The sequence below is a fragment of the Centruroides sculpturatus genome, unplaced genomic scaffold (assembly GCF_000671375.1).
Source record: "Centruroides sculpturatus isolate CEXI.00-Female unplaced genomic scaffold, Cexi_2.0 scaffold554, whole genome shotgun sequence".
In the NCBI taxonomy this organism is placed as follows: Eukaryota; Metazoa; Arthropoda; class Arachnida; order Scorpiones; family Buthidae; genus Centruroides; species Centruroides sculpturatus.
In genome coordinates, this window is record NW_019384851.1 from 338,901 (window position 1) to 354,332 (window position 15,432).

General features: G+C 26.9%; 1 protein-coding gene across 1 annotated transcript in view; it reads right to left on the reverse strand.

The window, feature by feature from the left end:
- LOC111630481 (CCR4-NOT transcription complex subunit 1-like) overlaps positions 1–15,432 on the reverse strand; it is a 143,780-nt gene that overhangs the window by 40,398 nt on the left and 87,950 nt on the right. The window contains exons 15-27 of the mRNA XM_023374583.1: positions 12,505–12,656; positions 11,724–11,883; positions 11,346–11,610; positions 11,013–11,105; positions 10,119–10,294; positions 7,292–7,416; positions 6,158–6,268; positions 5,421–5,559; positions 3,205–3,384; positions 3,007–3,123; positions 2,793–2,903; positions 1,637–1,771; positions 26–376 (exon numbers count right to left, since the gene is read on the reverse strand). Of these exons, the coding sequence (XP_023230351.1) occupies positions 26–376; positions 1,637–1,771; positions 2,793–2,903; positions 3,007–3,123; positions 3,205–3,384; positions 5,421–5,559; positions 6,158–6,268; positions 7,292–7,416; positions 10,119–10,294; positions 11,013–11,105; positions 11,346–11,610; positions 11,724–11,883; positions 12,505–12,656 (2,115 nt within the window). The remainder of the gene's footprint in view (positions 1–25; positions 377–1,636; positions 1,772–2,792; positions 2,904–3,006; positions 3,124–3,204; positions 3,385–5,420; positions 5,560–6,157; positions 6,269–7,291; positions 7,417–10,118; positions 10,295–11,012; positions 11,106–11,345; positions 11,611–11,723; positions 11,884–12,504; positions 12,657–15,432) is intronic.

A 15,432-nucleotide genomic window follows, 5' to 3' on the forward strand; every position in this document is an offset into this window, starting at 1 on the left:
TAATTACTATCGAAAAATACCTAACCTGTTCATTAATTCTTATATGTTGAGCTAATCCATTTAATGTTATGTTTATTTCATGATAGGAAAATTGAGGTTGAGGTACACTAGTTGGAACTGGGGTTGATGTATTAGCAGTACCAGATGGAGTAGGGGTATTTCCACTTGTCACTCCAACAACAGAGTTAATAGTTTCTTCAGAAGTTCCAGTAGAGACAACGGCACTGAGTGTTGACGGAGTAGAATTTGAGACCGTCTGGACTTGTTGAATTTCTCGAACTGAGTTACTTTCCTTTTGTTTAGAAAGTGGTGATAACTGTGGATCAATTCGATTTGCACGATCAAAATCTTTCAAAATTATACTTGGTTTTAATTCCTGAATAAAATGAAATTACATATTCAATTTAATAAGTGATAACATTTAATTTCTACATGGTAAAACATAACGGCCGCAAGAGTTTTTATCATTGTCATCTTTTTAATCTTTAGATGGAATGAAATATTAGCAAAGCAGTTTTTTAAATCCTATTTTGCTTTTCATATTACATATTTTTTCCTCTTCACTGAGAACAAACTTTATAGACCAACATCCAATAAAAAATAAAATTATAACAAAACAAAAATGCTTTAATGGAGCAAAATAGTTTAAAAAATTCAAAAAAATACTTTCAAATATTAAATACTTATTACTGTTTCTGATAAACATTTAATATCAAAAGCATTTGAACTTTTTGTAAATTATTTTTCTCCATTAATGCATGTTTGTAATAGAAATCTATGTTCAAAATTATCCAATTACTGACTGAATTCATAATAAATCAAAATACAGAATTACGAAAGTAAAATTCAATTGTATTGTTTCTCTGCAGAAAAGAAAAACATTTCATAACTTATAAATGTTTAAAGACTTTTACAACATTACTTGCTTAGAAACAATTTTGTTTATAGCATGTCCAATAAAATTAACTAATAATCAATTTTATTATTACAAAAATTATAACAAAATTCAACTCCCTGTAATTTTATAATTCATCAGGGGTTGTTAATTACATTTTAATCTATTAGAATCAGGTTCCACATCATAAATAGTTATTATAAAGATGATGAAATTACAGGTAGAAAACACAGCAGAATCTATAGAAAGTAGAAAAATATACTTAAAGAGAGAGCAAATTCATACATACAATAGATCCAATGAAATAGATGCCAAAAACAAGAATATTAAACGAATTACAAGTGAAGAAATGAGAAATTTTTCTTTCATTTCAAATCATACACAAATTTTAAAATGACTATAGTGTATAAAAAATTAATTTTTTAATTACTATCCTCTTTCAACAGTGAATAATTAGTTACTAGCAGAACTTAGGAAATACATAATTTTTAAAAGTACTTTTTTCTGAAATAGGTATATGTAATTTAAAATAATATTTCCAAAAAATTCCATTTTAAAATCTTAAACTTTACATTTGAATTTAACTTTTATAAATAACTTATTTAAAAAATGGTTGCTATTATATACTAGTTAATATATTAATAACAATTTTAAAAAAATAAATTAAGCTACATATTATTTGAAATGTATTTAATTCTCAATTACATGCAACAAAGCTTTAAAAAATAAAATTATACTTACATTAATATCAAGATTTAATGTTTTACATAAAACTTCAATTTCAAATTTTAAATTTAATTTTAGTTCTTGTTCTTGATGTAATTCAGCTAATACGCCCATAATTCCCATGGTCCAAGGATTTGGTGGTCGAAAAACCTACATTAAAAAAAAATATACATTAAATGTTAAATTTATTAATTAAATTTAACTAATTTATTATAAAAACCAACATTTTTCTATTTTATTCAGTAATTCCAATTATTATGATCATATATTTTGTTTATAAGTATAGAAATTCAAAAACTGGCTCAAATGCAATCAACTATAAAAATTAAACACCCAAGTTTACTCAAACTATAAATTTCAACAGATCCCTGAAAGTAAAAATTTTTTCCTCAAACATACAAAACCACTTTAAATTATAGGAAATACAGAAAATAGTAGTTAATTCATATAATGTAAATTAAGAGAGTTTCGAAAATTTTAGTAAAACTGATATAAAATGACCGACATTAAAAAAGCAAATCCAAAATAAAACAATTATGACAAAAAACAAATACAAACTTTTCAGATTATACTAAGACATCACACAACTTTGTCATATCACAATAGAACTGAGGCAGAGCAGGAGAGAAATGTTACTATGCCAAGTTAGCTCAGCTAGCAAAAACTTTGGCAAGTTGTCCAAAGATTAATTGTCTGAGTCACACAATAATTATCTTTTTGATTTTTATTACAGTAAATTATATCATAATGAAATGAAATAATGATACTGCAACAATTAGCTATTTGTAATCTGTTATTTACACAGAACATTCTGTGTGTCTACATATAACATGTCAAAAAGAGATCTTTTTTCTAATTATACAAAATAAATCACTTAATATAAAAATAACTGATAGGATTCTATTAATTTGTATTATTATTTGTAATAACTGACATCTAGTATATTTAATTTGTTGAATTTTATCAATTCTCTTATCTCAAGTTTGAAAAACATAAGTAAATTTTGAGAGAAAGCAAAATTTACCAAATGTAATATAAATAATAACTAAATTACATTCTAAATTTTATATTTAAATTAAATTTACCTGTAGTTTAAAGGAAAGCTTTTTACTATAAGTCATTTGTTAAAAAATTAATTTCATATCTGATGTTATAAATATTTAAGACTTACTTTGCTTTTGGAACAAGATTCCAATACTTTAGCCACAAATGGTACTACATATAATAGTTCTTGCTGACCCTTATGGTAAGCTTCAATTAGAAGTGCTTTGATATCAATATCCTATTAAAAATTTGTACTATTAATAAACTTATTTTTTAAAATAAATACACACTATTGAAAAATGTATACAATTTCTCCTTAAATAAATTAAATTTTAACTTACTATTTGCAAAATAGGCTTATTTTTGGCTAGTGTTAACATTCCTAACCAATGCCCTAAATTTTTTAGTAAAGAACGATCTGAGAAATTAGCAATTCCTTTATCACTTCTCAACAAGACCTTCATTTAAAAAAAAATTAATTATTTAATATATTCATGATATAATCAAGTAAAATTATAAGTTCAGAATTAATCAATTACTTTTATGTTCCTAAATGTTTCTTTAATAACTAATTTTGTCAATTCAGGTGTTTTTATTGTGTCCAGGAAATTGGAGTATAAGGTATGGAAGTTGGCTTCAATAGATGCTCGTTTCATTACAAGGTATTGAGAAACCCAAGGATAATATTCTTCTTTCACCAATTCTTTGAATTCTTCTGTCTATATTAATATAACAAAAACAAAAACAAAAATACAAATATATATAGAATAAACAAAATTTGCAAAATAAATTAAGAATGAAATCAAGATTTTCTGTTGCAATTAATACTTATCTGGATATAAGCTAATCATAATAGTTTCAAATTATCTTCAAAAAATAAAATTTGATAAACATGTCAGTAGTATATTGTCCCACCATTCACCATATAACCTTCTGTATTATCCTCTGTGTATGGACTGAAGCAAACACAACTACATACTATTTATTTCAAGAATTGCTTTTAGAACCAATTGTTCGTCTTTTGTTCATCTTTAAAACTGACCAATTTTACACAAAGTCCTAATGTTCTCCCAGAATATTTCTTTGTAAATGTTTAAAATGTGTGTACAAAATAGATATAACAACTAGAATACAATTACAAGTAAGAAAATTTATTGTGCATTAATATATGCATAACAATTATTACTACTTCAAACAAGAATTTTAATGTATTATTAAAAACTGTCTTACTAACTTGGAACTGGGATTACTGATTATGATTTATTAGAAAAATATTCCTGAAAACTCCTGAAGATATTTCAAATTTAAAGCTACTAAGTTATTAAATATTACAATGCAATAGCTTCAAGTACTATACTTAGATATTAACTAAATACAAAATATTCATTTTTGTTTATGATGTATCATTATCGTATATTGTACAGTAATGATCACTTTAAACTTCTAACTAGAAATACATTTTAAATTTGAATCAATAGAAAACAAAAGTAATTTTAAATTTATAAAAATGTAAAAAGTGAGTTAATNATTGGTTATTTGGAAGAGTAAAATAAAGCAAATTTGAATATTATAAATCTGTTTCTGTATATATTCTCTTAATATTTTTATTAATCATTGGTTTTAAACAAATAGATTGGTGAAAGTTTGCATACTGGCAATTCTATAAAGACAAAACACTAAAATCTACATGTTTTGTCTTAGCAAACTATTTGTGAGTATAAAAGGTTGTTTTGTAATTTTTAGAGGGTTATCAATAAATAAGTCCATAACATACACAACTTCTGTAGAAACTATGAAAACTCGTGTATAGTATCTGTTTCAGCAAAAAGTATTTATATGTAAACTTTTTAATGTTATTATGATGCTGATTAATGTAATACATTATGATAAACAATAGGATGCAATGTTTTCTGGCAGGTGATGTTGAAGCCAAATTCACATAGGAGAGCCCTATTTTGATATAAAATTGACTCTGACTTGGAATATGAGAGTGTTCAATCAGATATCTTGTTGAAGTAGTTATGCAGGGAAATATTACCTGGGCCCATGCATTTAAGATCAAAAAAATCATCAAGAAGAAAGAAACCATCAACACAACATTACCAAAATGCCAGAAAATCAAAGATCCTTCTGGAGTCTGATAGATTTGGTCATATCATTGTATTAATGATTGCATTCCAAAAATTCTTTCTATTTTGTAAATGGCATAACATTTACATAAATTTTTATTCTAAAATCACAATGATTTAAGTGAAACTACTGGTTTCATCACTTGATTGCATTCCATTTTTTTTGTTTCTGAAGTAATGTATTTGTAATAAAGGTATTTCCTCTGGATTTATTTATATATATATATATATTTCCCTTGATTCTGCAGATTTTGCCTTTTTGTCAAGTACAACAGAGGAGATGGAAAAAGGCAGTATCTGCAGGAAAGCCTTTTTTTTCAAGGACTATCTCAATTTTGTTAGTATAAATAATGTTATACTGATTTTGTTACACTACATGCAAAATTTCTTTATGGTACATCTAATGATAGCCAAATGGTCAGAAGTTTTTAGTTTTTCACCTTTTCCCACAAACTGACATTTTTAAGATACTGTCTTTTTCCTTTTGACAGCCCAATTATGAATAACAAATATATTCATAAATTTTGTAAAAAACTGTAAAATGTTAAGTGTTTTAAAATTTAGTAATATATCATTAAATTTTTGGTGCAGATTTATTAAATACATGTTTTCTTTAAGGATATTAAAATTGAAAACACAATGTTCAAATTTTTAATACTACTACTACTACTATTACTACTACTTACTTCAATTAGGTGAGAAGGAAATTCTTGAAAATGTGGAATTGTTGCCAAATGTTGACAATACTGAGGATATTCTTTTAATCTTAAAAATATATTTCAAAACCATTAGTACTAAAAATGATAAGACTACTTTAAATTTAACAAAATAAAAATGCTTATATACAAGTATAAAAACTAGTACATTTAATAAAAATTTTACGTAAGTATTTTGTTTTAAATAAGTGAGCTTAAATTTAAAAACTTTGATACAACACCATAATATCATTAACAAAAGAAGTCAAAATGCTCAGATTAATAATGGAATTAATCTGAGCATTAATCTGTATCAAAACGCAAATTTTTTTTAATTGCCTTCAATTTTTCAATAAACATAATGTTCCATGAAATAAATAAAAATGTTCAAAAATAAATAAAATTACAAAAAAAATCTTAATTTAGTATAATGTATAACTAAAAGGAATAGGTATAAATATGAAATGTTTTCGAAATATGTTCAGATTTTTTAAATTTTACATTTTTAATATTTTGTAGAGTTATTTCTATGAAAAAAAAATTACTACTATGTTCATTAATTCAAATAATGAATACAGTATATAAAATAATGGAGTTTATTTGATTATTAAAAACAAGCAAATATTAAATTTATTTTAGACAAGTTATTCAAATTTCTGTCAGCTTACCTGCTTTTAAATCTATCAAGAGCAGTTATTCCAAAATAATACATTTTGCTATTATGTGGCTTTTTCAGAGCATCTAAAACATATCTTAATGCTAATCCAAGAGCCATATACCTAAAAGTAAATTTATTAAACTTCAATTTTGTCAGATATTTACATTTCTCTGGATCTAATCACACAAGGACAATGATTAACTGTATTAGAAATATTTTATTGGCTGAAATGTGCACAATAAAATAAAATACTTCTAATACAGTTAATCACCCTCCTTGTGTTTTATATTAAAAAGACTTTGATAACTAAATGTAGTTTGTAAAGTCTCTTTTTTTTTTATTTACCATTTAAACAAATCTGTTGACTGTTCTTTAAACAAAATGAAATCCCTAATATCAATTTCCACTTAATATCACATCCTGTCAGATTATTTAACATTTACACACAAACAAATTTAACAATTCCATAAATACAATCTCATATCCAACTTAAACTATTAACTATTTGATTTACATACTTTTTGTGGAATCTGTGGAATTTGTGGGATCTGTGGAATTTAAGCATAAAATTATAGTAAACAAAAATTATAGCATGAATCTGTTGTATAATACCTTTCCAGAAATTGTTGATGGTTTAGCAACTGTTGTTGTAACGGTAGACGTAGTAGAAGTTACAGTTCTTCCAACAGTTGAAGCAACAGTTGTAAATCCTGATGATATTTGAGGCAAAACTGATCCTTGTGGTCTTGATGGAGGTTCTTGAGATCTTGCACCATATTCAACATACTAAAAGAAATTAAGGATCTATTAATTTATTAAGAAATATCAAATAAAACAAAGCAACAGCAATGCAAAAATTAAATTTTTAGTTATGAAATATTACACACATCAGAAGCTTCAAACTATGTATATAAAAATATACAAACATGCAAAAAAAACCACACAAACAAAATTATTTGAATTATATACTGAATATTAAATAGTTTATTGGTATATACATAGGGTATATTTAGTAAATAAATAGATAAATATACCCAATAATAATATAGTATTGATTATAATTATCAAGAATAATTACTATTAATATGTACAAATAGTAATACATTCAAATTTTAGCATAAAATCTTCATAGATATAATCTTACGTTATTAATCCTTGTTCAATAATTCCTCCAAAAAGTTGTGCTGTTATTAACAATTCCTTATCAGGATACTGGGGAAAGAAACGATACTCCTCAAATAAATTTCTTATCATACACGTGAAAACTTCCTGTTTAAAATATATAAAAACACATTAAATACTTTTCTCATTTAACTATAATTAAATTAGAAAAACAATGAAAGCAAAAATTAACAAACACTATGCATAAAAAATTACAAATAAAAGTTTTAAAACAATTGCTTCTGATTTATAGTGAGATAATTACACAATAAAAAGGAAAAATTCAGTCTATTATTAGTAAATTAATTTCCAGCAATGTTGGAAATCTAGAACACAGAAATGTACAGGGTGTCCCAAAAGTTTCCATACATACAAAGATAAAATGTAACTTTAACTTTAAAATGTCAGCATTAAGATTTGTGTCAGTGGAGGAAGTAAATGTGACAGAACACGAGTGATCCGCCAATGGGGTAACTTCTAGCAGGACTTCCTAGGTGGAAACTGGATTCTATTTAGGTGTTATACAATATTCGCACCGAGCATTTCAATCTAGATTGTGACCAAGGTTGGTGACAATGCCTTGGTGCGACCTCTCTTGACCGTTTCAATCTTGACTGAAACGAGGTTCAATTGCAATTGACTCAAGAGAGTTCTTGAAACTAGATCCAGTCATAAGTGAGATCCCACAATCCCACACTCACGAGAAAATACAAGATGGCTGCAGAACACATGTCAGGCTATCGACAGAGAAATAAAAAAGATACTGTATTTGGAGAGACAATGACATCTGTCTATTATTAGATATATGGCAAGAAAAAGTACTGTATTTATTTTTAACCAAAACTTCCATTTTGTTTGTTGGTGTTTGTGACTTACTGTGTAGTTATGTCAGTTTTATCATCGCATGTAATAGTCAGGTTCTTCTCAAGCAGACTGACTGTGCGAACAACACAATGTTCAACTGGCAACAGTCACAATCCAGATTGTAGGTAAATTGAGATTGAAGTGAGCCGTAGATTGTGTGTGAACATAGTATTAGACACATGAAGAAAATCCAAAACACTATGGGTGACCAGCCCATTGGTCAGGCACAAACCAATGACCAACAACCAGTGTTCAATGGTTTTATTTATTCAGCCAATGGTGGACTTGATTTGTGTCTATGTATGGAGACTTTTTGGACACCTTGTAGTTATATTGCTGACCTATTCTAATTTCTGAGAGATGCAATTATTACATAACTGAAAAGTTTATTTCAAAGATCAGTTTTTATTTTTTTATACACAGGTGATGTCACTAGGATATAAATACATATCAAATTAATAGAATGATAAATTAAGCAGTAGAAAGTATTATTTTACAGATTGATTTGTATTCTAGGTGTAACTTGTCCTACACTTTGTCAACTGATTTATAGTAATAATAGAAAAAATAAAGATTTAATCAAAATATTCGATAATAAGATATTTAAATATTTTTTACTTTTATTTAGAGAATTTTATTAAATGACATGAATAAATCATATTATAATGTAGTATCAGATTCAAATATGAGCAAGTCAATGATATGATAAATAAATGCAATAAATTAAATCACCATAAGATTACCAATTAAAAAATATTTCAAATATTTGTTTTTTATTGTAAAAACTTCTGACATTTCTAATATTAAGTTTTCTACAAAAACATATATTCACACTGACATATATAGCTAGACTTCTGATGATAATACAATGAAATTCCATTAACTCAGCAATCAGTATGATGACAAACCCAATAACCTGGCATGCCAAGCTTGTTACGGGGGTTATCAGTGCACGCAAGGGTTACAGACATACCAGTTAAACTGCAACAAAAAATAAAAATTTACACCACCACTCACAACTGGATAAACTTGATAAAAAATGTCACCAAAACCAAATAACCAGAAAAAAAGGGATAAAGCAAATGTTTTTGCCTGTGTTAAATGGACATCATCATGCTAAATAATCCCGCAGCTGTTGAAACAATGTGGGACTGCCGTATGTGTGTGGAGAGAGAGAGAGAGAGAGAGAGAGGGGGGGGGGATGATAATAAGTTTACAATTTGTAAAACAACTTATAAGCTAGGGGAAAGGAATTTATACAGTTTTCCATGTAGCAATATCAAATTTTATCCTGGGTATTGAAAAAACTGGAAAAATTTCCACCATCCAATAAGGCAGCATATTTGATAAACTGGCACAGTGTCAGTCCCGACAATGCTGGATTAATGGAATTTTTAAAATACTGTGAAATTCCAGTTCACAGCATTTTAAAAAATTCAATAAAGGTTATAAAGAAAATTGAACAGCTTTACATGATTTCAACCTGTCCTACATTGTTCCCGAAAATATTCATGTTGACCTCATTGACCTGCATGGGTGATCCCGAATATATTCGTGTTTACACCGAAACGTTTTTGATACTAGATGTCACTATGCGTCACGATTTTTATATGAAAACGAACTTTTAAAATATAATTTTTTTCGTTTTTATATTATTCAATATATTTATTTTGTTTGTGAAACATAAAAAAATAATTTATTCAATATATTTATTTTGTTTGTGAAACATAAAAAAATAATTTTTTATGATACAGTAAACACGATTATTATTTTAAAAAAATTTTAGGCTTAACATCGACGAAAATTCAACATGATGTCATAGGCAACAAAAAAATTTCAATATCGAATAGGTTAATAATTAGATCTTACACACACACACACAAAAAAATATACTTCTGAGCACATGTAAAGTAATTAATTTTTTATATTTTAATAATAGTACTTACTCTCTCTCTTTTAACTGGAGATTCCTGAAATCGTTTTAACATTTCTAATACTTCATCAATTGATAATGTTGGATGTGGAGGATGATTATATATTCTTTGAAAATAACCATTGGCTTCATCTTCTATTTCTTTTGATACTTGTTGTGTCATATCAGGAAAAATACCTGACATATCTCCTAACACAAAAATTTTTAATAGAATATAATAATTATAGTATTTATAAAGAATCTATTATTATTTGTAGCATTTTTTATAACAATTATTTCATTTTTTACAACTGATTCATAATTATCATATTACTATTTTATCAATTAGTTCTATTATGTATTTTTGTGTTTCTTTTTCCTATCAGAACATAATGGCTTTTCTATTAAAATTGCAGATTCATCATACATGTTTTGTTTTTTTCAAACTGATGTGCGATGAATCTGTAATTATAACGGAGAAGCCATTTATAATTATTTATTGCAAAGTAATTGATAATACAGATTAGAAGCCTATATTGATAATCTGATGATTATCAAGCTATGTACTGTGCTTGTGATAAACTATGAACAGCAGAGTGAATCATTTCACATTATTGAATAATTCAATATTGGATTTTCAGTTTTTATCTGTCATATAATCTGTGATAAGTTGTTAGTGAAAGATAACTGGAATTGAAAGCATATAGAAATATGAATCACCCTGAACCATTCATAACTTATCACAGATTACATAACTTATAAAAAATGAAAATGGAATATTTTTATTCATGTATATTACTATTTAATTTTAAAATATGTAAAATGTAAATTTTACACTAATACTATTATAACAATATAAAAATAGTTTACACTATTTTTATTTCAGATTTATATTATTAAAACTGAAATATTACAGAAAAATATTTACCTTGACGTAGTCTATCAACATTTTGTTGTCCCAACATTGCTTTTGTTGTAACCGAACTTATACCCGATGACATCACTGTGCTTGTATTCAAGCCTTTAAATCAAAAAACTATATTTAAAAAATTTGATATAACTTTTAATGATGGAACAAAATAAATAATAGAGTTCAGTGGATAATATTAGTAACACAAATCATTCTCACAACTCAAACAAACTTACATTTATATACTAATTTAAAATTAAAAAATATGTTAACACATTATCTAGTGTACATTTTAATGAGAAAATTTAAATTTGAATAAATTGCTTTTAACTACAATATTTTTTAAATTACCTAATTGAGTACCAAACTGTCCAGGTAATTGTGAAGAAAGTGGTGGCATAATATTGGAAAATGGATTCTGAGTAACAGAAGAAACTGCAGGAGTTGATGGCACTGGTGTTGACAATAATTTGGCTGGAGAACCAGAAGTAGCATTTGGGAAAGAATTAAGACTTCCACTGAGGGGAAATATAGGAGCAGCACTATTTCCACTATTACTGGAAGAGCCCAATGATAAACCTGCTACTGTTGCACCAAGACCACTTAGTGCTTCTAGCTAAACCAAAAAAATATTAATTTTTCACATTTGAAATACTTCTGAAATAATTGTTTTCAAATTTTATTATTGTAAAATTTAAAAGCTTTTCACATAAAAATAATAAAACATACCGAATTAGTTGGTGTATTAATAGCCGATGATGAAAAAGCTGGTTCTAAACCACGTGCTGTTTTAACTACTCCTGGTGGAGGCTGTCTAGGTTTATTCAGAAGAATACTACAATTTCCAACCATAGTCAAAATTGTCTCTGATAATTCCTGAGCCACATTTCTATAAAAAAAAATAAAAGTAAGATTTATTACATTATTTATTGTCAAGCATATTCCATGAATTTCTCATAAAGTAATTTTTTGACTTAATTCAAAAAGTCTGACAAACACAGAAAAACTAAAAACATATCTGTTATTTCTTTACTGCCTTCTATAATAACAATGTATGACAAAACTTAACTCAAGCACTTGTACAGAATATAATAATGATTAAAACTTATTTTCTGAACACACCTTATATAAATTATACATATAACTGGGATCATTATATATGATCATTTCTTATAAAATCTTACAAGCTTCTAACTTCAAATGTCTGTCTTGTGCAAGTAATATACAGTAAAAGCACCTTGAACAAATCTCCTAAATAGCATGTTACAACAGTATTAAAATATTTTAAATTAAAAACTGATAGATTATTATTTTTCATAATAAAATAATTTTGGATGATCATAATTATCACAATTTATCATTAGTCTCTTAATTTCCATCAATCCAGACAGTTGTCACTGTTAATTTTATTGTTAAAATTTTTAAAGTTTTCTTCAAGATATTTCCAACAATATTTCAATGCTCACTTACAAATTTAATTAATTTATTTATTTTAAGAAAATAAATTTACCCAGCACAAGTTTGAAGACAAGCTAGCATTGTTGCTAAAGTTTCTGGTGGAAGTTGGGCACTCTTTGGTAAAGTTTCTTCTTTAACCATTCCTCCTAATATCTGTGGACATCGGCGTTTTAAAAAAGCAACACATTCTTTTACAAATGTTTCCTATCAAAACAGACTTATTGTTAATGATTAATAAATACATTTTTGTTTACTTATATCTATATATAATCACAATTAAATTAATTAAAACTAAAATTATATAAATATAACTGGTAAGATGTCAACTAATAAAGGCAAATGACAAAATGCATTTTGATGAATAGTTTGTAATGTTTTAATGTATAATATATTGTATATTTTATGAATCAATGAAAAGTAAAAAATACAATGTATAAGTCCCACATCAAGTTTCAAAAAAGAAATATGGTAATGCAAAATCTTAAGATGCAAAAATGGAGGGCTAGAAGTATTAAGCAAAATAATATTTCTGGTGTTGAATTATTTTAATTACTAAGTGTAAATACTAGGAGTATTTAAATTACTGTAGAATAATACCAAATAAAAAATATCTGTTACCAGTGAAGTCCACAGCAGCAACAGATCTAGTTTCCTAGGCAATTTGCACTTTGTTGTAGTTGTTTCAGGTAATGTTCAAAAATATAATTAATTTTGTACTTTAAAATGTTATTAGGTAAACCTAAATCTGCCAAAGATGTCATCAATACTGAGTTTGCATAATACAAATGTAATTTTTTTAGTTAAAACTTGTTAAGTCATCATTTTTATACAATTAAGTCAGAATCTTTATTACCTAAAACTGTATGAGTAATCAAAATTATTAATAGCTTATTCACATTTTGTCACTATTTAAAATTGTTAATATACTAAAAAATAAGTACTAAAATTGAAGAGAGTATTCTTGAAATATTGCTGTCAAAAAAAATTAAGATAAATAGTAAATAACAAATGTGAAACACTTTAAATTGGCAAGGTAACTGAATGAGTGCAGAAAATTAAATTAGTTATTGTGCCTATTACAAGCATTGAAAGGATAAAATAGATGCTAGAGATGTCTATACTAATATTATAAAGAGGTAATGTTTGTAAGTATCTAAGTAAGTTTGAATGCAGCAGGTAATCTCCAAAACTACTCATCCGATTTCAAAAGTTCTTTCACCAATATTTAGAATGGAACTTCAGGGTGGACATAGGCTGTATATTATTCCGTTAAACATTCATATAAATTAAATGATATCATCTAGGGTTAAGGCTTTTATGTCCAACAGATGGCTCTATGAGTACAACCCACTAAGTTTGCTTTTCTGTGAAAATGAACTAAAGCAGATCATCATCTATCTATTTATATAAATAAAAATGTAATGTTCATTTGTTCCTACCAATTACTTTGAAATTTTGACACAACGCTGCATTCGAATATGCACGTGTTTTTATATAATATACATGTCGAAATTCAACCCCATTGAAGGAAAATGGTTAGGATTAAGGCTTACGGTAAAGAACTCTGCTTCTATTTATACTATTTTAGATGTGGGTTTTTGCGTTTTTTATTGCATTTTAATAGGGTACGTCAACAGAATGAACACTAAGAAGAAATTTTTCGAAAAATTTACCCCCCACAGGGGAAGTGTTATAAATTTATAATAGATACATTTTGAGCCACAACAACACGTGGCAGGGTCTGCTAGTACTTGATATAATGGGATAGTTGATATTGTTTCTATGTAAGTAGAATGAAGAAAAGAATCACAAGCTTCCTGTATATGAAGAATCAAATTCAATAGTATGAAGATAAATTTCTAAAAATTGATAATGTTCCAAATACATAATTATTGCTGAAACAATTAAGTATTAAAAATTCTCTTTACAGGTCTAAAAATTCCTAAAATTTAACTGGAAAAAGACTACAAGTATTTCATGTAGATGCAAATGAGCAAAATTAATGTGCAACTGAACATGTTATTACATCTCTTAATGAAACAAACTATACTTTTTATCCATCACTTTTCTTTTTCTTCAATATATTTTCATTTACAGATTCTGGTTCTAATTGTTTTATGATAACATTTATATTTTTTTTTTTTTTTACAGGAGCAACTATTTGTAACTATTAATGGATCTAATAGAATTCGCATACAGGAGCAACTATTTCGAAGTCAACAATAAGTTCTACACGCAACGGACAGGCATAAGCATGGGATCAGTTATAGGACCGAAGCTGGCAGAACTTGTCATGGTAGATATAGACCAAGCAATCAAAAAGTTTACAGGCATAAAGTTCTATAAACGATACGTGGATGACATAATTATACTATACGACCAAGAATTAACAAAATTAGAAGAAATAGAAGAAAAAATAAACAAATTAAACGATAACATCAAATTCAAGGTAGAAAATGAGGCAAACACAGAAATAAATTACCTCGACATAAAAATAATCAGGAAAGAAAACAGGATCGAATTCGAGCCATACACAAAACCATGCGAGATCAGGAAAGTGCTAAACTACAACTCAAACATCCCGCAGTACATAAAAGAAAACATATTCATCATGGAATATAAAAAGATCGAGAACAGAACAAGCTCAATACCGACGAAGGAAAAACATCTCAACGAACTACGAACAAAATTCCTACTAAACGGCTATCCAAAACGAATGCTAAACAACTGGGAAAGAAAAATGAACAACAAAAGGCTGGTAAATAAACAAAACGAAAGAAACACCGTAAGATACATACCCTTCCCTTACATCCGTGGCTTCTTTGAACAAGTAAACAAAAGCTTTGAAAAAATAGATATAAAGCTAGCCCCAAACTATAACAACCTGCAAAAAAGAATCCGGAAGACTGTACCCGACAGAAATAAACAACCAGACAAATACAGCACTACCGAAGTCGTCTATAAAATACCTTGCACATGC